The following is a 25,078-nucleotide window of genomic DNA, read 5'->3' as shown; positions in this document are numbered from 1 at the left end:
TGTGTAAGGTGTGTTTGAGCTTTTGATTTTGCTATTTGATCAGGGACTTTCCCTTTTGAATTTTCCTCGGAGTTTAGTATTTTTATTTCTATTTGACCCCATATCCATGTAATTAAATGATCGTTCCCTAAATTTGGTATCCATGCCGTGAACTTTTTTGTTAATTATATTTTAATCTATAGAATCACTGTATAGGTACCAATAACTTGCATATAAATAAAAGGAGATAAATGAGGTATTATATAATGAAACAGCAACCTGACTACACCCCAAAACATGAAAGCAAGTTTTTACAAATGAGTATTTAACTTACAAACGCCCACATAAAAAGGTGGTAAAAATTGTCACTAGAATTTATTTCCATCAAAGGCCATCTTATTTTTATAAATGTCTTTAAAACTATTCATAAACTAACGGCATCACGCAGATGCGTATTCAGAGGAGACCCCCCTCTTCTGGGAAAATTTGGTTGATTATATAGGGAATCATTGAAGCATGACCGGAGCGGGTCCCCTCAATAGTAGTCAGTGGGACCCCACTTATGAAAATATCTGGATCCGCCACTGTCACGAGCATATACCTCTTAAAACCATTGCACAGAAGTACATCAATGCATTCTATAAAACAAATTTCGTTGACCTTTTCTAATAGACCTCAGCACAAAACTCATCGTGGAGCCAGTTCAAGATCAAGGTTATGTGTTCCTATATACTATAAAAATCAGGTTATAGCATCTATAAATGAAGGACGATGGAACTGATGAAAAGATTGTTTGCATCTATTAAAATATGGATAAACAATCACGGTGTATAAAGTAAAATCACAAAAATACTAAACCTCGAGGAAAATTCAAAAAGGAGAGTCCCTAATTTAATGGCATAATCAAAAGCTCAAACACATAAAGGTTCATCATAAGGAATTGTAAAATATGGCCGTGTTTACACCTCAAAATTTACTATGAGTACAGACAAACTGGTATATCTAGGAAAGTTTTAAGGCATGGCAGGAACTAGATATATAAAAGTTACATGTAATATGCGTTTCAGAAAATTAAAAACGTACCTGGATTTTGATGACCAGTTTTTTCCAGTCTGCAGAAGATAGCAAAATAAACAAACACCCGAGTTTCATTTGATACGGTCCACTCAGTTACGCAGTTTAAATCACCTATTGTCTGCAGATGTCTTTTCATCTATTGTAGCCTTTTCAATAGTCGTCTGGCGCGAAAAGGACGATAACCCTATTTTAGAATTTAATATTTTTGGAGACGGTCAATTTCCGGAATTGCATGCGTTATCATCACGATTTTTGCTTTGGCCGTCGACGATAGAACCTTTGCTGCATTCTTTGACAATAAGGTATTTTTAACAAGGCAGTATTATCAATGTATTATCGTGGTATCAATATATGTTTGTAATGTAAGATACCTGAATCAATTGTAATTTTGGCAAGAACAATTCATCACTTCACCCGAAAACACGATTTTGTAAAATATCACTTATCGGCATCTCCAGGCGGCAAACCAGATCAAATGCCTGATGATCTTTACTCCATCATTCTGATTGTTATTAATTGCTACATATTACCGTTTTTTTCTAAATCAATGTTTGTTTACATTATCAACAAATGTGAGTAACATTCTAGGTCGAGTTGTCGATCGTAGTGTATAGTTTGTTCCAAACAAGTGTTTGTTTCTGGTACAGGTTGGCAGTTGTTTATCAACAATTAAGTTGTTGCAACTAAAACACTTGTTATCTTCAGTGTGTGTGTTTTTTTTCTTTCTTTCTAATTAGTTATAGTTTATAAAAACAAAATGTTTTTAAATACATTTGGAAGACAGGATTGTCATGTAATTGTTATTTCCCTTGTTTAAAAATGGAAATTCCGTGTTTCTAAATTTAACGATTAACATGCCACTTTTCAGTACATATTTGTTAAATTGAATAGATATTGCTGTTTTGAATTCATTGTTAAAGATAATAATTTATGTTGTAAAGTTCAATATTTGCATCGTTGATTATCATTTATAACCTTTGTTGAAAGACTTAATAGTTTTATATAAGTAGTTTGAAAAAATATGGTTGATTAAAAGCACTCAGTGGCGCTACATAGGCTGCCTAGGCTAAAGCTTCGTATGGTTGTTGACATCATTGAATGATTGAGATGTCTGTGGACTGACGTTCAATCCGACCAGTGGAAGCTGTGCTCTGCCGGATGCATTCTTAATTATTAGAGTCAGTCAATGCTATATTTCTCTACTTCTGGTCTACATAAAAAAAATGTACTATTGAATAAATTTTAACGTTTTCACTTTTTAAAATTTAGAAAGTGCTATTACATTCGGCATCCATAGTCTTATTGATCAGTTGTCAAATTAGACCAATCTGTGGTCTGCATCCCCTGCATAATTGATCCGTTTACATGCATGTCGGGCCCCACTCCCTTATTTCTTGAATGACTTTAAGTTATTTGGTGGACAGGGGGAATTGATATCAAGTTCCCTCCCCAAACTCCTACTTCACTCCATATTATGTTCCTCTGCACCCTTATCAGTGTCGCAATGACTCGCACCCATTAACAACCCATCACTCGGCGACAAATTATATTATACTACCTGATTTGTTTCCTATATGCAAAAATTACGAGTCAGTTTTGTTTGCTTTAATAATGGCCATTTTTTCACACTTCTTGTTTTTAACGCCCATGCGTATTTTTTACTCTCAACTATATGTCCTCAACGCACACAAAACAAACTATCTTTTCAAAAAACCACAAAGATTACATAGGAAATACATATAAAGGGGTTTTATTAAAGGTTACTTTGTGAGCCCAACGTGAGGAATCAATTATATAACATGGGTAAGCAATATAAATATCTAGATGTTTTGAAAATAGACTATAGTTGATGAGCTATCCCCTCGTGTAACAAGATTAATCTCTCCTGGGATTTAAACACATTGAGATCGAAATTGAATTGTCTCCCTTTGATAACAGCCAGTACCAAAGCACGATTATTTGTTAGGTGATTTGTTTATTGATTAACAATAGTTAAATTAAGAAAAAGGATAATACTTTCATGTTTCAAGGTCTCACAAAGGCTTTTTCATCTATTACTCTAATTTTACATTAAAAACCAAAATTTTGATGAAAAGGCTATCTATTGTCCATTTAAATCAATACTACTCACAACATGTATTATATGAGGGGAGATTCTCAAACCTCTTCCCCAACTTAATTTATTTTGGCACCTTCTGCAGGAACGAAAAATACTGGATAGCAATATCTAGTAAAGTTTATAATTTTCTAAAACATAAAATGCATTTAAAATTTATATATCTAGTTCCTGTCACCCCTTAAAACGTTTGCAGATGCATCGGTTTGTCTGTACTCAGAGTAAAATTTGTGGTGTAAATACGGCCATATTAGCCTAAAGGTTATGATGAACCTTTAATGAATGAATGGATAACAATTAACTGACATATTTCTCACTTGGCACATACATTTTCTAATGTTGAAATGGTGGATTACACCTGTTTTTGAGCTAGCTAAACCTCTCACTTGTAAGACAGTGGCATACAATTCCATTATATTGAAAACGATTGGTGAACAAAACAAACAGACATAAGAGGTACACATGTCAATAATAGGGATACAGCAGTCAACATTGTGTTATTATTGTAATCACTAAAATATTTATATATATATTGACAAACAAATATATTAACAAAAATTAACCATGGCAAAATGACAAAATGACGGATGTTTAAGTACAGAACCACGTCATATGTAAAAGAAAAACACAAAAGAAATATAGACAAAGCATATAAGCAAAAAATTGAAAGACAAGAATACGATGATAAACAACGTCAGTACCCAGAATCTATACTTCAAGACCATCTTGTATTATTTGTGAAGTTGATAGGTTGAAGGTCTTTGTACCTTCCAAAAAAGGACGAGGCGTTCTTTGACATAACCCTGGTTCATCAACTTTCTGCTCAGACACTGGTGACGTTTTACAAAGTCTGAGTAGTTGCTGCATGCTCTTGAATACCGAATACGTTGGGAAATGTATATCCCGTATGCATTCAGGTGAGGTTGGTATATTACTACTACGGTCGGTGGGGAGATTGATAACTTCAAAATCAAATCGTCTCGTTTGTCAAAGATTCTGGTGATGAGATGACCGTGTATGTCAAATTCGAGGTCGAGGTTTTAAAAGTGGAGAGGAAGAAGCCGTGTCTGTTGTTTCTTTAACTTCTAGTACTGGGGATATATTAATGGAACCCAATCAGAAAAGTTTGGGTTGTTAATGGAAAAAACATCATCAATATATCTGAATGTGAAATTAAATTTCATAGCTTGTTTGATCTTCTTGTTCTTGACAAGTGTCTGAAGGAACTCCGATTCATATGAAAAAAGCTTGTTTGATCTTCTTGTTCTTGACAAGTGTCTGAAGGAACTCCGATTCATATAAAAAAAGAAGATGTCAGCAAGAAGAGGTGCACAATTCGTTCCCATAGGAATGCCGACAATTTGTTGGAGAAAAAAACGACCTCTAAATTCAACAAAAAAATTGAATCCACACATGGTTAATATTATACCAATACGCGAGTAAACAGTTTCACAATATTTCTTAAGACCCTCAGTTTTCACTGCGGACAGAATTTTTGTCAATCTAATGGACAATTCTTTAGTCGAACGTGCTGATGAGCCTGCAATGCACCGTTGTGACATCATTAGAAAACAAAACACTATTAACTAGATGAAAATACAACTATATCAATATTAATTTTCTTTTTTAAAATCGACCGAAAAATTTGCAAAGTTGCTTGAAATATAATTTTTATATTATACAGGTAAATAGTATAGATTTATTTTTTGGCGCAAACTGGGACTTCTATAACATAATATGCTTAGTCTAATAACAAACCAATATATTCAACAAATGTGATAAACTTCTAGAAATGCTTTAGGATATGCCGGATGCGAAAACCGGGATAGTTACATATAAAAAAATTTCCTTGCATTCATGATCATTGCTAGGTTGGTTCCACTCGTAAAATATTCAGTATGCCTTCGGAATATACAAATATTAGTTGTCAAGATTTACAATAACGGCTTGGTACCAGTCTAGCTCAATGCTAACTTGTAGATCATTCACTCATACTAAAAATAAAAGCCGTCCATAATAAATATTTTTATACTTTTCACACAACACCGTGTGACAGCATCAAATGATTTATGTTGATCTGATGCCAGATTTTGTATTATTGTTTTTGGCTTTTCACTAGCTGCAAGTACTCTCAAATCGTACGTTCTTGTTAATTTGACCTGTTGATACTATTTGAAATGTTTGGGTTTGTTTTTTTGGTTATTTGATGTTTACTTATTTAGGGTTATATCTCGTCCCAGTTTGATATATAGTATACATGTTGTACCAGCTTTGATAAGTGTTTGGTATGACAATAAATTGTCACTTTTCTTTTCGTACCATGAACAACAAAATTATTCATTTCGTAAAAAATACTTCCGATCTCTATTTAACCTCTACCTTAGAACACAATTATTTTAATTTACCTGTGTACATTATTCTATTTGGCAGCTTTTTGTTCACGGTTATTGTTTAACATCTCACAGCGGTAAACTACTGTTGCCTTTATTTATTCACCACTTATTTTATAGATTTTGTGTAACAGATCAAATGTATTCGTTCAGTGTATATTCAATCGTGTTATTTTGTCTCTTGGTTGAGTTAAGCCACATCAACTGATAATATATAGTGTGTCCTTCTGTGTTGTGATGTTACACTATTGTTTCTTATTGGTACCTATTAACGTGACGTTTAAACCCGCTGCAATTTTTTGCACCTGTCCACTCTGAAGTCAGGAATATGATGTAGTAGTTGTCGTTTGCTGATGTGGTTCATAATTGTTTCTCGTTTCTTGTGTTTTATACAGATTAGGCCGTTGGTTTTTACCCGTTTGAACGGTTTTACACTAGTCGTTTTTATTGCACTTTATAGTTTGCTGATCGGTGTGAGCCAAGCGACTCTGTGTTGAAGACCGTACTTTGACCGATAATGGTTTCTTTTACAAATCGTGAATGGGATGGAGAGTCTCATTGGCACTCATACCACATTTTCTTATACTAGTATCTATTTAGTTTTTTCCTTTCACACAAGTCAATCTGCTAAATTTATTTGGGTCATTCTATGCTCTAGAAAAAATACAAGTCATGGCCACAAATAACTTATACGTGGCCACGACTAACAAGTTCGTGGTTACGACTTGTTTACTCTAGGACACGAGGTACTTATTCGTGTCCACGATTTTCTAATTCGTTGCCAAGAATTACTTTAAAAAAATCGTGGCAACGGAGTAGTAAATCGTGGCTACAAATAAGTAACTCAATGCCATGGATAAGTCAGTCGTGCTGGCGAATACGTAATTCTAATATGACGTGCGTCTTTCGCATTGTGAATAAATCCATGCTCTAAATCCAATAAAATGTGTTGCACATGCGTATATTGACTACTGCATAATAATGAATTTTATCAAATTGGCAAGCATTTAATGTATTTCATTAGCTTAAAACACTTCCAAAGTCTTAAATGATGCACAAATTGTTACTAGTTCATTTAGTATGGCTGTCATGTGTTGCAATTCGAAATTGACATATTTAACCTAGAACGACAACCGTTCATGTTGGCTGTTCAAATCTCCTCCCTCTGAACATCACATCGGAGGACTTACCTTGTTTGTATTGGATACCAAAGCTTCATAAAATTCCGTACAAACAACGGTATACTATTGCTGGCTCATCTTCTTGTTCCACTAAAGAATTGTCCATTAGATTGAATAAAATTCTGTCCGCAGTGAAAGAGGGTCTTCAGAAATACTGTGAAACTGTTTACTCGCGTAGTGGTATTAACCATTCGGGGATTCTTAAAAATTCTAGAGAACGTCTAGACAATTTTAAATCTCGGTCTTTTTCTGAAATTATTTCTATCAAAACTTTTGATTTTCAACCCTGTATACCACCATTCCCCATGTGAAATTAAAAAATCGCATAAAAGATATAATCCACAATGCCTTTCAACATAAAAATGGTAGCATACGCTATAAATTTATTACTTTGGGATATGATAAGGCAAATTTCCTTAATAGTGACAAACAAAAAGGTAAAACATGATACACAGAAGAACAAGTGGTCAGTATGCTGGAGTTTCTTATCGACAACATATTTGTTGAATTTGGAGGTATTTTTCCAACAAATTGTCGGCATTCCTATGGGAACAAACTGTGCGCCTCTTCTTGCCGACCTCTTCTTATTTTCATATGAATCGGAGTTTCTTCAGACACTTGTCTAAAACAAGAGGATCTAACAAGCCAGATAATTTAATTTCTCTTTCAGATATATTGATGATGTTCTTTCCATAAACAATCCGAACTTTTCTGATTGAAAGAACTAGAAATAAAAGAAACATCAGACACGGCTTCCTCCGCCTCATTTGTAGACTTGTGTCTCGAATTTGACTTACACAGTCATCTCAGTACCAGAATCTATGACAAACGAGACGATTTTAATTTTGAAATTATAAATTTCCCCCACCTTAGTAGCAATATACCAACTTCACCTGCATATGGGATATATATTTCCCAACTTATTCGATATTCAAGAGCTTGCAGCTTCTACTCAGACTTTGTAAAAACACAAAAAGTCGCATATACAAAACATCCCGTCAATGTGTTTGTATTATCTTTCATTTTTTGCTGGTGTGTTTTGTATATGCGACTTTTTGTGTTTCTTTGGTTCTTATAACGTGACTCTGTACTTTAAAAAGATCCCGTCAATATGATATTGTTCTATTTATGTCATTATGATATATTTCTATTATGAATTAGAAAATACGTTGAACCACAAAGGTCAAAATTTTTAATCGCGTAGTGGAATGAACTATTTGTGGATTCTTATAAATTCTATATAACTTTTGGACTATTTTAAATCTCGGTCTATCTCTGAAATTAATTCTTACATATTTTGATTTTTAAACCCTGTATGCTAACATTGCCCATGTGAAATTTTCAAATTTTTTGTACAAAATGTGACGTATGAAACTTTCTGACGCCAGACACGCGTATCAATGAATGTGTTTGTAGATAGATGTTTTTTGTGTTCTGTTTGATTGTTCCCTTTAAAATTGTTATACGATGATGACTGCTGTACCCATATTTTGACTATTTTATTTATTATGTCTGTAAGTTAGTTCACGCATCATTGTAAATATAACGGAATTTGATGAGACTGTCATCAAAGTGAGAGGTTTAGCGCTTTGAAACCAGGTTTAATCCACCATTTTTTACATTTGAAAATGCCTGTACCAAGTCAGGAATATGACAGTTCTTGTCCATTCTTTTTTTATGTGTTTTGTCATTTAATTTTGCCATGTGATTATGGACTTACCGATTGGATTTTCCTCTGAGTTCAGTATTTTTGTGATTTTACTTTTTGCTTGTTTACAAACAAAAAAGGAAGGTTCATGGAAGAGCCTACACAAGCGCTCTACACTTATACACATCGGACATAGAAATTACCTTAAGTGTCCTAATCAGAATCGAAATAATTGATGCAAGCAATACTATATTGTAGTTTTAACATGGGTAAGCATTATATTCGTGTTAATAAAAAAATATTGTTTAATGATCTTAATGATCTTGGTAAAAGTAAACATTTTTTATGTGTTATTAAAGCTATTTATTCTCAAGTTGAATGTGCTATTAAATTAAATGGGCATATGATTGGATGGTTTAGTGTAAATTCAGGCCTAAAACAAGGCTGTGTTTTGTCGCCAATTTTATTCAATATTTTTATAAACAGCTTAGTTACAAATATTAAAGCATTAGATATTGGTATTGATATTGATGGTGAAAAAGTTGGCATTTTGTTATATGCAGACGACATTGTACTGATTGCAGAGAATGAAAGCGATTTGCAATTACTCTTAGATGTTTTAAATATATGGTGTAAAAATAAGTTATTAAATATCAATCACGAGAAAACTAAAATTGTACATTTTAGAAATCCTTCTGTACAGCAGACAACAACATTGTTTTTATTTAATGATAAGCAGATATGTATTGTACAAAGCTATCAATATCTGGGTTTACTATTAACTGAATTTTAAAATCATGATGTAATGGCTAAAGCTGTAGCCAAATCAGCGAACAGGGCATTAAGTTTGATTATTGTAAAAAGTAAGGCCCATGGAGGTTTCCAGTACAGTACATTTACTAAACTATTTGATACCCTGGTCTGGCCAGTAATAAGTTATGGTGCAGCCATTTGGGGCACCAGAGATTTTTCATGTATTAATGCTGTCCAGAACAGAGCTATTTCAGGTCTTTAATGAATGTGGGTAAATATACCCCGAACGATGCAATTCAAGGGGATATGGGCTGGAGACCTCAAAGTGTTAAGCAGTGGACTTGTGTTTTTCGACACTGGGCTAGATGTAACATAATTTGCACAGATAGATTAAATTATAGAATATTTAAATGGTGTTATAAAAATGCTCTTAATAAGAGAAGAAATTGGTGTTTTAGGATTATGTCTAAGTTTAAAGAATGTAATTTAGATTTGTATACTGATTTAAATAATGTATTGTTTAAACAAAATATTACGCAGATAGAAGAATTTTTACTTGATAAGTATATAGAAAACTGGCAAAATAGAATATTGACTCACGATGTTGGTAAAAAATTGCGGACTTATAAATTGTTTAAAGACAGTTATGGAAGTGAATTATATTTGTCAAAAAATTTATCTAAGAGATATAGAAGTGCTTTTGCTAAATTTAGATGCGGAGTAGCTCCGTTGAGAATTGAAACAGGGCGGTATGAAAATAAAAATGTAGACGAAAGAGTGTGTTTTATGTGTAATGATAACATAGAAGACGAAAAACATGTAATACTATCATGCCCTTTATATGCAGATTTGCGCTTTTGTCTATATAGCGAAGCTATGAAATATAATTTAGATTTTAATGATTTGTCTGATGATGATAAAGTTTATTTATTTAAAAACATCAATTGTTATGATATGGTTGCCAAAACCTGCTTTGATATTAATTTAATAAAAGTAGAAGAAATACCTTTTTATATTCTTAAAATGAAATTATTTTAATAATCGTATGTATTTTAACTAGTTTTATATAGAAATTGTTTTACAGTCTCTCATAATTCTTAATAGAATGGTACTTGTATTTTATACTTGTGTATTGTCTGTTTTATATTGTGTATATACTATGTATGTACTGTATATTTATGTATTGCAAGTAGTGAGACTTTAATAAAATATTGAATCTGAATCTGTTGTTTTAGCCTTCACTGTCGCTCGGGCAAAAATAATCACGAATATAATGCCTACCCATGTTAAAACTACAATACAGTATAGCCTGCATCAATTATTTCTTAAATCGTGATGTTTTTATTATTGCAAAAAAAGCAACCGAGTTATAATCGCAATAATTAAAACTCGCATTTTGCAATTTTTTATATGAATTAAACAGGATTTTTCTCAATATCGCAGAAATTAAAATCGCATTTTAGTCCAAAATGATAAAATCGCAATAATAAATACACGCAATAATTTCTGAATTTATAATATTATTTTCTACTAACAATTATTGTGAATATAGAGATTTTATTATCTTAGAAGTTCTAACAGGGCCTTAATTTTAAGACTTTAATTGACTCCTTTATTAAGATTTTATTTCAACAGGAACAGTCTACACTATAGACTGTCCTTGGCTTAGGCAAGCTTAAAACCAACAGCCAAAGTTGTGATAAATTCATAGTTGTAACAGGAATCTAAATTGATGAGCAACCTGTGCTTTTTGTTATGTTTATATTACAAAACTCTTTAAACTTGTAAGTTTTCAGAAATACGTTTCCTATAATGTCCATTTCTTTTTCGTGCGTAATAAATATCAGTCTTAATACAAAAGGCAGCTTAAAAGGGTCGTAAAAATACAAGTAAACTGATTGACTTTTTTACATTATGAAAACAACTCTTTCATTTGTTGTTAAAAATGACGCTACTCAAATCAGTGCCTTGTTGATATCCTTCTTTTTTTTTCTTAAATTGATATCAAGTTTTTCTATGATTTTCTGTGTTTTTGTTGATGCTGTCGTTGAAATAATTGTTTGTTGTACTGTGATGAAACTTCTGATCTATTCCAACTGACGTGCTCGTAACTAGTATGAGATTTAAAAATTTTTTTTTTTTACATTTTATGCATTTTATTTCGTAATTTACCATATGACTTGAATATAAAAAAGAAGATGTGGTATGATTGCCAATGAGACAACTGTCCAAAAGAGACCAAAATGACACAGACATTAACAACTATAGGTCACCGTAGCCCTTCAACAATGAGCAAAGCCCATACCGCATAGTCAGCTATAAAAGGCCCCGATATGACAATGTAAAACAATGCAAACGAGAAAACTAATATAACGGCCTTATTTACATAAAAAAAATGAAGCTGACATTTCTTTCAGTTTTATAAAGTTGTTTTTTTCTGTCGGAGCCTTCCTTCAGGGTATGTTGCAAAAATACTTTAAGTGTCGTGAAGATTAAATTTTCAGAAAAAAATCCTTTAACATTTAAGGGCAGATAATAAAATTGAATTTAAAAGGACAATTTGTTCTTTTCATTTATCAAGAAAATAGTACCCCTTGCTTTCATTTTATTCTTTTAAAGAATTTATGCAAACAATTCTCCCATTGATTTTTTACAAATTCTATCGTTTGATTTTTTCTCAATAAGGAAACTTCTCATATTGCCCATATATGAAAACGGTGATTTCGTTAATTTCAATGTATTTTAATGGAAAACATATGAGTGCCAATGAGACAACTCTCCATCCATGTCGCAATTTGTAAAAGTAAACCCATTATAAATTAAAGTACGGCCTTCAACATGGAGCCTTGGCTCACATGCACCGAACAGCAAGCTATATATAAATGGCCCCAACAATGACTAGTTAGTCTAGTGTAAAACTTTTCAAATAGGAAAACACAAATCAACTCATCCACTAATTCACAATGTTGATAGATATGTGTTTTACGTTTGTATGATACATGTAGCTAAATTGAATGTTCATTTTAAATATGGTGACAATCCTGTTATTTTGGATTTCAAACCAATGACATCTCTTTATCTAAAACAAAAAAACGCTGCATTTATTTTTGAATTTTGATTAACGATAAGATAGGAACACCATGTAATTTAAGGATTCATAGACCACATTAGCCAGTTAAATATAGATTTATAACAGTTTATTATATATTGAGTCTTATCTCTTCATTTTTTGTTCACATATTGTTGTCAATATAATGGAATTCAATGCGTCTGTCGTACAAGCGAGAGATTTATCGAGCTATAAAACCAGGTTTAACACACCATTTTCTACATAAGGAAATGCCTGTATCAAGTCAGAAATATTACAGGTCATTACAGTTGTTTTCCATTCATTAGATGTGTTTTGGCTTTTTTCACTTGCCATTTTAATACGGTCTTTCCGTTGGGTTCGGTATTTTAATTATTTTCCTTTTTTCTGTATACTAAAACCATTCGATCAGAGGGAAAATTGAAATACAATATTTCTTTACCACGATGATGCGGACATTTTTACTATTTAAACTATAATCATTCCTAAATTGTGGTAGATTTTAAAAAATAAATTTAATTTAGTTCAATACTTCAACTTCTCAATAAAATATATTTAAAGTACGTCATTTACATTGACTACCAAAAAACAAATTAATTGTCTGGTATTAATATTTATAAAGTTCATTAAGCCCTTTATTTGTTAATAATCCTATTGTAATTATTCTAAAGAATAATATTAAAATATGTTTTAATATACAATGGATGTTTGAACATGACTCTCCATTTCCATTGTTGATTTTTATCACTACACAACGGTATCTATAGCAAATCTATAACTAATTTACATAATAAAAAGATTATCATCAGGGGTTTTCATCGTCGCTTGACTGCAAAATCAGAAGTCTTCCGAAAGAAAGCTTGTTTATTCTTGCATAGCATTACTTTCTAGCAACGGCTTAGCAACTAGTATAAATATGAGAGCAATGGAATTAAACATCATTCTATTTACTCACACGACACCTCAAGTCACCGTGAGCTTAGGACTTTTTTTGTTTTTTAATACAATCAATAAACCGTCAACATGGTAAGTTCATATTTATTGTTTTTTAATTATATTTTTACTGATGTATTTATTTCATATTTAATAATTTCATAATGAGAAATAAATACTGTTTAATTTAGATAAATTTACTTGATATTTGAAAGAAAGACTACTCTGCTTTATTTTCATAAGGGACTTATATATCAATACAGATTAAAGATCAATTTACATGTACAACGCAGTTTGGTTCTTTGAACAATAAAAATCATAAAATAATAAACACAACAAACTATATCATGTAGTTTATGTATCAAGGAATTTATATTTTATGTCTTATGTTATATAGAACAGTTGTTGATCAAATCAAACTTGACAGGACGAACTAATTTCAAACTTTAATTCATAAAAATAAACAATAAATACTGAATTATTTATATTCACTTATTGTATTTTTCACTTTCAGAGGGAATGTATTTCTATCCACGTCGGACAGGCCGGAGTCCAGATCGGTAATGCCTGTTGGGAATTGTACTGTTTGGAACACGGTATCCAACCTGACGGTCAGATGCCCTCAGACAAGACCATTGGAGGCGGTGATGACTCTTTCAACACCTTCTTCAGTGAGACTGGAGCTGGAAAACACGTACCAAGAGCCGTCTTTGTTGACTTGGAACCAACTGTAGTCGGTAAGTCCAAACATGTTTTATTTTATTCTTTTATTTAATAAGTATAGGGATTGTCGGTTGGACGATTAAAGGTTCAACAAAAGGCATCTTATTTTGTTAAATGTTAAAATGTTTTAATGACAAAATCAATGGTAAAATGGTTTTTAAAATGATAAAATGGATTTGAAATCCGCTATAAACTTTTTACCGAACTTTCTTTACAAACCGTAAAGTAGTAACGGTTATTTAAATGATTCGGTGATCAATCTATTATATATCGACAAAGTTCATAATGAAATCAAGCTTTGTTTAAAAATTAATCTATTGATTTTGCAAATTGAATTAGTAAACAATTAATTTAATATGTCTATCGATTAATTTTTATTAGCAAATATCCACAATATGTTTTACCGAAATAATAAAAATTAAAATCACCGATTTAGTAAAAATCAGACATATTAAATTATTGAACACATGGCTGTTAGAATATATACATACTACAAATGTAGTAATGATGAGAAATGGCCAATTCTGAATGTTATGTTAATTTTCATCCTAACTGAATTAAGATAGAAACAAATGTTGAACATCAACGCATATGTATTTAATTAAACGTTCATGCATTTGACAGTTTAGAACTGAATTAGTATTTATTTAGACACCGGTTATTTTACATCTGAGTATACATACAATTTAAATGTATTGCCGAAAGCTTCTTGAAAATGAAAACGAAATTAATGAAACTGTTTTTCTCTTTTCCAGATGAGGTCAGAACTGGTACATACCGTCAACTTTTCCACCCAGAACAATTGATCACCGGAAAGGAGGATGCCGCTAACAACTATGCCAGAGGTCACTACACCATTGGTAAGGAAATCGTCGACTTGGTCTTGGACAGAATCCGTAAATTAGCTGATCAATGTACCGGTCTTCAAGGTTTCCTCATCTTCCACAGCTTCGGTGGTGGAACCGGATCTGGATTCACCTCACTCCTTATGGAACGTCTCAGCGTCGACTATGGAAAGAAATCAAAATTGGAGTTTGCCATCTACCCAGCCCCACAGATCTCCACCGCTGTCGTTGAACCATACAACTCCATCTTGACCACCCATACCACCCTTGAGCACTCCGACTGTGCTTTCATGGTAGACAATGAGGCCATCTACGATATCTGCAGACGTAACTTGGACATCGAGAGACCAACATACACCAACTTGAACAGACTTATTGGACAGATTGTCAGCTCAATCACTGCCTCCCTCAGATTCGATGGTGCACTCAACGTCGATCTGACTGAGTTCCAGACCAACTTGGTACCATACCCACGTATTCATTTCCCATTGGCTACCTATGCCCCAGTCATCTCTGCCGAGAAGGCTTACCATGAACAACTCTCTGTTGCCGAGATCACCAATGCTTGTTTCGAGCCAGCCAACCAGATGGTAAAATGTGATCCACGTCACGGAAAGTACATGGCCTGTTGTATGTTGTACAGAGGTGATGTTGTACCAAAGGATGTCAACGCTGCCATTGCAACAATCAAGACAAAGAGAACCATCCAGTTCGTCGACTGGTGTCCAACTGGATTCAAGGTCGGAATCAACTACCAACCACCAACTGTTGTACCAGGAGGTGATTTGGCTAAAGTACAGAGAGCCGTCTGCATGTTGAGCAACACAACCGCCATTGCTGAGGCCTGGGCCCGTCTTGACCACAAATTTGACTTGATGTACGCCAAACGTGCTTTCGTCCATTGGTACGTCGGAGAAGGTATGGAGGAAGGAGAATTCTCAGAAGCCAGAGAAGATTTGGCTGCTCTTGAGAAGGATTACGAAGAAGTTGGAGTTGACTCCGTAGAGGGTGAAGGTGAAGAAGAAGGAGAGGAATATTAAACAAAATTAACATTTGAAAAAATAACATATAACATTGTAAGATCCTGTTGTTATATCCTGCTGAAGAATACTTTTACACCAGAGTATGAAACATTACAATTCGATATTATTTAACATCTTTTAAAGTTTATTGGTTGTATTTGTTAATTTGTTCACAGATTTAAACCTATTACAAAATGAACAAATAAAACTATTGTTATTTATTTATTATACGCATTGTTTCTTCCTTGAATACTCAACACAAGCTGTCGTGCAGACGGAGGTATAGCTTTTATTTGGTTTTATTTGATACTGGTGTGGAAGATTTTCAGTTTATCAAAATATATCAATCATAAGCAAAAGTTGAGCAAAGCTTTAGAACTTTGGTTAATGATGCTGTGTTGCTGTGCTTTAAAGGTAATCTGTTATAATGATAATGAATAACACATATTTTTGATGTTTGGTTGAATTACAAATGATATCAATTTCTTTGAGATTTGTTGTTGGTTCAGAAGATGCATTGAGCTGTTGTTGGTTCAGAAGATGCACTGAGCTGTTGTTGGTTCATAAGATGCAGTGAGCTGTTGTTGGTTCATGACTGTCATATTTTTATTCGTTAATGGTGTTGTTATGAATAAGGAAATTAGTTTCCCTCGTTGAATTGTTTCACATTTTTCAGGTCGGGGCCTTTTAAATTATTCATTATGGGATTATTTTTTTTTATTGTCGAAGGCTGTAAGGTGACATGCAACTTCTTATCTTCTTCATTAGAACTTTGGTGAATACGTAGCAATCATACTACATCTCCTTATTACAGTTATTTGAAATAGAACCGTCTTTTACAAAACACCATACCATTTGTTTGACCCCCTAAAAAAATCTATAAACAAGAAAAAAGAAACAGCATTGAAAAAAAATAATGATAAATTACATCCAAGAAATGCCGCACCAGTCTTGCAATGTAACATCAAGAAAGATATGGAGATTTATTTATTCAACTATGAAATTAACAAAGAATGAAAGTATATTCTCACATACCAGGGAGGCAATGAGGGTTTGTCAAGGGTGACTTTCTTTTGACATCGTAACCATATATAACATGTTTAACTCGCCACATTGTGTATGAATGTGCCTGTCCTAAGTCAGGAGCCTGTAATTCAGTAGGTGGCGCTTGTTTATGTGTTACATATTTGTTTTTCGTTCATTTTTTGTACATAAATAAGGCCGTTAGTTTTCTCGTTTGAATTGTTTTACATTGTCATTTCGGGGTCTTTTATAGCTGACAATGCGGTATGGGCTTTGCTCATTGTTGAAGGCCGTACGGTGACCTTTAGTTGTTAATTTCTGTGTTTGGTCTCTTGTTGACAGTTGTCTCATTGGCAATCATACCACATCTTTTTTTTATATAAGAGGTTCAGGTTTGTCCAAATGCGAAACAAAATAGAAAACAGCCTGATTTAGGGCAAAACCAATAAACGAGATATGAATATGACAGAGTGCAACCGACTACCACTAAATTACAGTCTCCTGACTTAGGACAGTCACATTAAGATATTGACAGGAAACTATAAGCATCAATAAAAAAGAGATTAACACATTTGAAGCACAACAACACCTAGAACAACAAGACAACATTGTACTTATCTAAGAGAACTTGCAGTTACTGAAAGCTACCTCAGTCAATGTCAATTTAAACTAATAAAAGAATAATGTTTTCTCATGCTAAAATAACAATTGATTAAGTGTGAAACGTTATAAACAGTCTGAGAAATACATGGCCTTGTTCAATGCCAAAATATAAGTATCGACATGATGTAGGACCATAAGTGTTCACAACTTTAAGTGTTCACAACTTTAAAGCAAGTACACATTCAGTTACTAGTATGCTTTAATTCATTAAATGCAAAATCGACCTTAGTATCGATAAAGTCAATATCCAAAGATCTCACTACAACGTTGAATTGATAAACTTTAAGATTAGATATTGTGTTTTTTTGCTAAATAAGACTCAGTGTTACATCGAAAGTATATAGTTGTCATTTCAAACCACAAAATAACAACATAAAAAAGAAAAAAAAAAACAAAGGAAAAAAGATATTATCGATATTCTATATCTGAAGGTCACAGTGAGATTCCACATGTAAAGGAAAACTCTTATTTGACCGCAAGTCAGTAGTCGGAGTACCCGAAGACGACCTGGTCATTAAAGATAGACCTCACAAACCCAGAGTTAACAATCATTATTGCATGAAGAATAACTACATAGATAGTGCGGTGACAGAAGTGTAAAAAGTCGTCTAGATCGCGAGTTTAATCTCCCCAAATAACACACGGCTAAAAATAGTCTTAACTTAAAGACAAATATGTCTTCTTTAGTTTTTGCCCTGTCGTCAGAATTTCGTACGGTCACATTTTTGTAAAAAGTCGTTTTAATGACTAGTTGTATATTATAGAGTTTCAACCCCCCTTTTTCAAAATGAAAAAAAAATGTATTTTTGCTTACATTTTATTGAAATAGTTTTTCCTGAAGCTATTTTAATATGTCAAAATATTCTATTCAGTATTTTATTTTCTTCTAATCTGTAAAATTTGCGAAGTTTGGACTGTTTGAAATTGAGGTTATTTTAATTGCTAAGTCAGACACAAACTTTAGTTTCATCTTCATATTAGTAATACAAATTATCCCATAATATTTTAAGCATATATTATTTCATAAAACTAATAAGTGATAAAAATTTAGGAACCAAAATATGAAAGAAACCTTAGGAAATCAATGGAAAAAGAATGGAATAAAAAACTTCAATTTCAACACGGAACTTAATCACTTTCCTTCCGTCACATTTTGTGTATTAGTCTATAATTTGCTCTCAACTGATATATGAAATTACTACCTTTTCCGCTATTTTATACACATATTTTCAATTAAAGTGCACTGATATTTGCCACATACTTGTTTGTATATGTTTATATTCTATGTTTTTTTTGTTATAAATATACTTATTGTAAAATCAAAATAATTGACGGATAGTTTCAGTAAATATTCCGTGATATGTCAAGTTCGTTGCAACTTGCTCCAATAAGTCCAAAGAAAAGACAAAAGTCGTTTAATTTCATACAGTGCTTTATGCCAAAAACAAAACTCGGCTGAAATTTTGAGTCAATTTACCAGTAAAGGAAAGTAGATTTTTGTATCTGCATTGAATAAAAGATTGGATGAGGTGAACATCAAGATGTTTCATGCGATAGCTGTTAATTTGCAGAAGTTCATGCAGGCAGTTTATCATCGTTCATGCTACAAAAGTTACACAAGTAAACATATGTGTTCCCCTTTTAGAGCGAGGAAGCTTCTAATCTGATATTTAATGACGACATACAATTATCGGACTGTTGTCCCTCAGTTTCGGGTATTTGTACACGTTCTAGAATGCAGTCGTTCAACTGGAGCGCTTGTATAGTTTGTTGCAACAAGACATTTTAGAAAAATCAAACACTGCTCAAGTTTGAATCAGATGAGCGTATTAAGCATGTTTTATCAGTGTCAGATAAAGTTAAAGTTGAAAAAGTTTCCCGTCCGTTTTTTTAAACTTCAAGCACTCTGTCATTTTGGTTGCATTACAAATTATTTGCTTAAAACGAAAAAATCAAAAAAAATCCAAACCCGTGGAAGCAGATTTAGCCACGATTTAATGGTCATTCCTCATGACACCATTACTTGATAAATATAGATCGTTTCTTCCGGCTGATTCCATGATACGATGAAACTGCATACAACCAAGACTATTCCCAGGAAATGGCACCAGAGAAATTGCGTAAATGCTAAGCAATTCTTGAGTCAATCGTTTATGTGGCCATTTATTTTTAACTCCTTTTCATTTAGGATTGGCTTGCCAATGTACCATAAGTTTGATTCAAAACACCTTGTTGAGACATTAAATGCCAATGAATTTTGTGCTTCTTAAGTAAAGTGCGACGCTATATTTTGTGTTGCTAACCATGAAATTGAGCGAATTAAAGATAGTGTATACGTCTCGTATAATGTTTCCCCAGCATCTTTGCAGAAAAGCATATGCATGTCATCACATCTTCCTAAACCCCCTTTTTGATCTCTGTTATATCTTGGATGAATTGATATGGATGGTTGAAAACTAGTATTTTTTTAGGAACAAATGTCTTCGCACTTCCTTCAATACCTTGTCCGTATTTGTAAAGAAAAACTCAAAATAATGTGTTTGCTTTGAGCAGAACCTTTCATATGCAGACCTGTGGCCATGAGTGAAAAGTTTAGAAGTATTAAAACATGACTTGTGACGGTTGATGAAAACGGTTGACTTGGTATAAAGCTTGTTGCACTGGTTCACACGGTCCCAGTCCCTAGGTTACGGAGTGCTAGCGCGCCCTTAAAAAGGTTAACACCCCCACACACACACATTTTGTATGTGTCTGTTTCTAGTCACGAGACGTTCATACAGTGTTTGTCGTTTGTTTCTATATACTATATTTGTTTGTTTCTTATTTATTTTGTACATCAATCAGGCCGTTAGATTTTTCGTTTGTTTTACATTATTCATTTTGGGAATTGAAGACTATGCAGTATGAATTTTACTCATTGTTGAAGCCCGTACGGGACCTATAATTGTTAATTTATGTCTCATTTAGAGAGTTGTTTCATTTGCAATCATATCACATCTTCTTTTTTTATATGGAATACTTTTGAAGTTTGGGGTACGTTGCAATGGAAAAAAGGGGGGGATATAGTTACAACACCTATAATGTAATAGATATTAACCAGAGTAAAATACACAACAACAGATAATACTATGGAAGCAGTAATAATTGTGAGAGAAAAAACCAAAAGCAACGAGTAGTTGATAAAAAACCTGAAGTATGCGCAAATTCAATTTGAGGTCATATTTGACTGTAGTGTTTTATTGTTTTAGTTTGATACCTCACCCAATATTATAGTTTAAAAAATAATTGTAAACTATTGTCCTGCATGACACTTGATTTTTACCTGAAATTTATTTTTTTCATACGGTTAAGGTGCTCTAAACATTTTATAGGTTGAAAACTTGATTTTTGAAGTTTTGTTTATAAAACGTCGTTTTAGTATTTGTTTTGATAAAAAAAATCTCAATGATTAAGGTTTATGTATAATAACAAACATTACTAAAGCCAAAACAGTATCATTTGTATTTAGGTAGAGTTTAGAAATAGAAAAAAATATCAAAATTGAAAGCCTCCCAAATTTTCACAGATTTTTACATATGACCTTTGACCTCAATTTTCAAAAAATGTGACCATACCAAGTACTGACGACAGGCATAATGTTATAGCACAAGGTTTCCTCTTTCGAATGATATATTATATAGGTGTGTGTTCGGTGGGGAGATTAAATTTTAAAAAATCGGCCTTCAGTCACCGCACTAAGAGATCAATCGTTCGATTAGATCATTTTGAAAGGATGATAGAAGTGTTGCTAAAACATGAAATTTATACACAGGCACTTGTCTCAGATTTTGTATCCTATATACTTTGATATATAGTATATAGGATTTTTTTTCTGAGACATATGCCTATGGCCATTCTCAAATTAATATAGCAACGTAAGAGATGAATGGCTACATGGATTTCCCCGGTCTCTAAGACACGTGCAAGGAGAAGGAGAGGAATAGTCCGATAGTTTATCGGCTTGGTTAGACAACTTCATCTAATCCAGTAAATGGTGTCTGGACATACACTACTTATTCGGATAGGACCTCGGGTATTATGTTCCCCGCGGTACGACAAAACTCATCAAAACATCCATAGTTAACATTGACGGACGTCCCTTTTCCTGGGGTTACTATTTTCGAATTTATCTCTCACATTATGGCCTTTGTTTTCTTGTAGGTATCTTTTTGTTTTATGTGCCCTCCACAATGTGCATTTGATGCAGTACATATGGTACCATTAATCTTTTTACGAACATATATTGTATACTCGTTTGGAACAATATGCATTCCTTCGACGATATTATTTTTCTTCGTAAACTATGATCATGGGATCGATAAATTAGATGTTTTAATTCACGTAAATAACACACGAACCCTCTGGTATCCATTACCAACAAAACACCAGTATTACTGTGGCATACAAGTAAATCGATCAAGTTGTATTATATATACATAAATATTAATCGCAATATGTAAATGATAGACAGGCATATGTTTGTATATGCATTTAATATGTCATTGTTGCTTAGTAGAAATGGTATCAAAATTAATTGTATACAGTTACTTTATCAATTTATTTTTAATTCAAACATACTTCAAATATTGGCCTCTGCATGATTTAACATTATGTAGTCAGATTTATTATAGCTGACTATGCGGTATGGGTTTTGCTCATTGTTGAAGACTGTGCGGTGACCTATAGTTGTTAAAATTCTATCTGATGGAGATTTGTCTCATCGGCAATTATACTGCATCTTCTTTTTTCATATAGTGTAGCCAAGACGAGCTTATTGCGGTTGTGATGCCGAAGATGCAGACGACTCTCTGTACGTTAGTCAAATCACTTCCTGGCCTAACTGTTACTGACTGGTATTTTTCCGACCTTGAAACTAGTCAGACACAAGTGGACGAGCTGGATGGTTCTTTGTGTCTTAATGTTGGTTGTCGTCATATAATACATTTGTTTTAGTAACACTTGATATAATGAAGATAAATATTGATATATTTATATAAGTATTTGTATTTGCGACTGTTCTTTTTACTAAAGTTGGTTAAGCAAAACATGTTAATTCTTTGTTGACTCTTCGAGCCATCAAAAGATATACTTTTAAAGTAAAAAGTCACTATTATACGAAATTCATTTAAGCGTGACCTCCCTTGAAATAAAGACTTCGTAATCATTTTTGAGTGGTTACCGTCTAATCATCTAATGTCGGAGTAATGGGCAGCGAAAGTGCCTATTTACAAACTAAAATGGAACTAAATTTTGATAACTGCAAACGATTTAACATCTCTATTGAAATAGAATATGAAAAGTGTTTGCAGTCATTTAAAAAAACCCATAGCAAACAGATTGGAAAGCATATAAAGCCGGGTAGAACACTATTTAAACTTATTGAGAAATATAATTTTCAAATTCCTGTTTCTGAAATTATCAAGGGACAAAAATTTTAAACTGAGTACAGGATATATAGGACTTAATAGCCATCTTAATAAAATCTGAGAACTTACTTCTAATCTTTGCACAAACTGTAATCAGATTGAAAATGTAGATCAGTTACATTGTTTTAAAAATTAAAATCATTTTTTTAAAATCTATTTTAATAGTAATTGTTATTTAAGATAAGACAATGAAATTGGTCACTTGATTTCCAATCCATGTATTGTATTGATGTACGTATTTATTTATCTGTTTTTAAATAAAATATTGTTTACACTAAACGAAATGTTACCGAATTCACACTTAAAATCACTACCAGAAAGGAAATTTTTACCCCTTTTTTTATATACATTGAGTGCTTAGAGATTTTCCTATTGCGAACAATATGTAACAAAACTATAAAATATCAAGTGCTGTATATTTTTCCTTTCTATTTTCAGTAAATCAAAAGGGAGAAAACTATGCCAAGAAGAATTCTGGCCCGGAATAAAGCCTTCGCGGTTGATTTGTACGAACAAATAAATATTGTAAAATACATTAGTATTGTATTTTGTTTTACCTTTTATATACCGTGAAAAATAGGGCTTTGTCTGTTTTATAAAGAATTCTTTTCTGTCCCGTCGAAAAAAGTACATTGATTTCTTTTGTTTGTTTACAAGTAACACTTTTATCATTAAAATATGTTCTCCTGTATCAATGTTACTGTTAGAGAACACCATTTACTGACTTGTTCTCCTGTATCAATGTTACTGTTAGAGAACACCATTTACTGACTTGTTCTCCTGTATCAATGTTATTGTTAGAGAACACCATTTACTAACTTGTTCTCCTGTATCAATGTTACTGTTAGAGAACACCATTTACTGACTTGTTCTCCTGTATCAATGTTACTGTTAGAGAACACCATTTACTGACTTGTTCTCCTGTATCAATGTTACTGTTAGAGAACACCATTTACTGACTTGTTCTCCTGTATCAATGTTACTGTTATAGAGAACACCATTTACTGACTTGTTCTCCTGTATCAAAGTTACTGTTAGAGAACACCTTTTAATGACTTCGTTATATTACATAACAGCTACATATACATATTTTCAAGCTAATTACAGCAATCGACATCAAAATTTAATTTCTCCATTATTTTCGTGTAAAAATTTGCCGGACTGCTTGTTTATGGATGAAATACTCGCCACTGGAAATTACATAAAAATATTTAACAAATTCAACGTACTTCAACGTTATATTATCCGTGAAAAATTTCCATTTGTCAAAAGTTAAGCATTCATTTTTTACATACAATTATAAAACAATTTCTTATTCCACAAAGTTTTCGAATTACATGCATGTAGTTGCTAAAGCTTTAGCACTTTCCTCGCATATTCAATGATTCTGTAGATTAGCAGTGCCAGAAAATTGTATTATATGTCTCTGGCGGTGCCAACCAGTGATCTCCCCGGACATGTTATATAGTCGTTATATGTATACAGGGTAGAATTTTTTTGCGTGTAGTCGTCAGCGCAAACATCGATTGTCTAAATGGACAAAGGGGTATAATTCAAATTGGATTCATGGCATTGTAAATTAATATACAACTAAAATGTCTCGAGAGCTACATATTAAAATAAGTTAATAAATAGTCTTTTATTTCATTCATTTAGGAAGTCTGTATACAATTTGTATCTTTTTTTTTATTTATTTTTTATTGTGGGAAAAAAAAGGGGGGAGGGTAATATCATGAAACAGTTTTTGCATTTCGGTAGTTAGATAGGGCATGTTTCTATCGCTGAACGATAACAGAATAATGACTAAATATAATGAATTAAGACATAAGACATATACTGTTTAGCTAAAGCGAATACAAAATAGTCACAAGTTAGATAGACATACCGTCAATAGAAGGGAAAAAAATGGACAAGGGCTACTGGAAATTTGAAATTAAAAACATTTAGTGCAAATATATTTGGAGTAATTGGACAGAAAGGAACCAATATCATGACTATTAGAATGGTGGGAGAAAACCACGAAAAGGGATTTATAAGGGATATGTCAATTCTATTTTCAAAAAAAGGTGGCGCATACTATGATAGTTTAGAAAGGGAAGAACAAGCTCAACCAAATTAGGACTAATTGCAGGAATATATCGAGAACATAGTTTAACTGGAAAAAAACCAACG

At 32.7% G+C, this 25,078-nt stretch overlaps 1 protein-coding gene across 1 annotated transcript; it reads left to right on the top strand.

Moving 5' to 3' along the window:
- The first annotated feature begins 13,075 nt into the window (after window positions 1–13,075).
- On the top strand, window positions 13,076–15,981 carry LOC139510336 (tubulin alpha-1A chain-like). Its single transcript, XM_071296875.1, has 3 exons — window positions 13,076–13,258; window positions 13,680–13,902; window positions 14,644–15,981. The coding sequence occupies exons 1-3, from the start codon at window positions 13,256–13,258 to the stop codon at window positions 15,771–15,773; spliced, it is 1,356 nt and encodes a 451-aa protein (XP_071152976.1). The 5' UTR covers window positions 13,076–13,255; the 3' UTR covers window positions 15,774–15,981.
- Window positions 15,982–25,078: the final 9,097 nt, after the last annotated feature.

This window comes from Mytilus edulis, chromosome 2, assembly GCF_963676685.1.
Source record: "Mytilus edulis chromosome 2, xbMytEdul2.2, whole genome shotgun sequence".
Taxonomy (NCBI): domain Eukaryota; kingdom Metazoa; phylum Mollusca; class Bivalvia; order Mytilida; family Mytilidae; genus Mytilus; species Mytilus edulis.
The sequence above is the reverse complement of the archived record's forward strand: the minus strand, read 5'-3'. Positions and strand labels throughout refer to the sequence as shown.

Bases quoted from the DNA above. Each gene is read 5' to 3' on its own strand.
- LOC139510336 (XM_071296875.1), top strand. The intron at 13,903-14,643 runs GTAAGTCCAAAC...TCTCTTTTCCAG, and splicing joins CTTGGAACCAACTGTAGTCG to ATGAGGTCAGAACTGGTACA.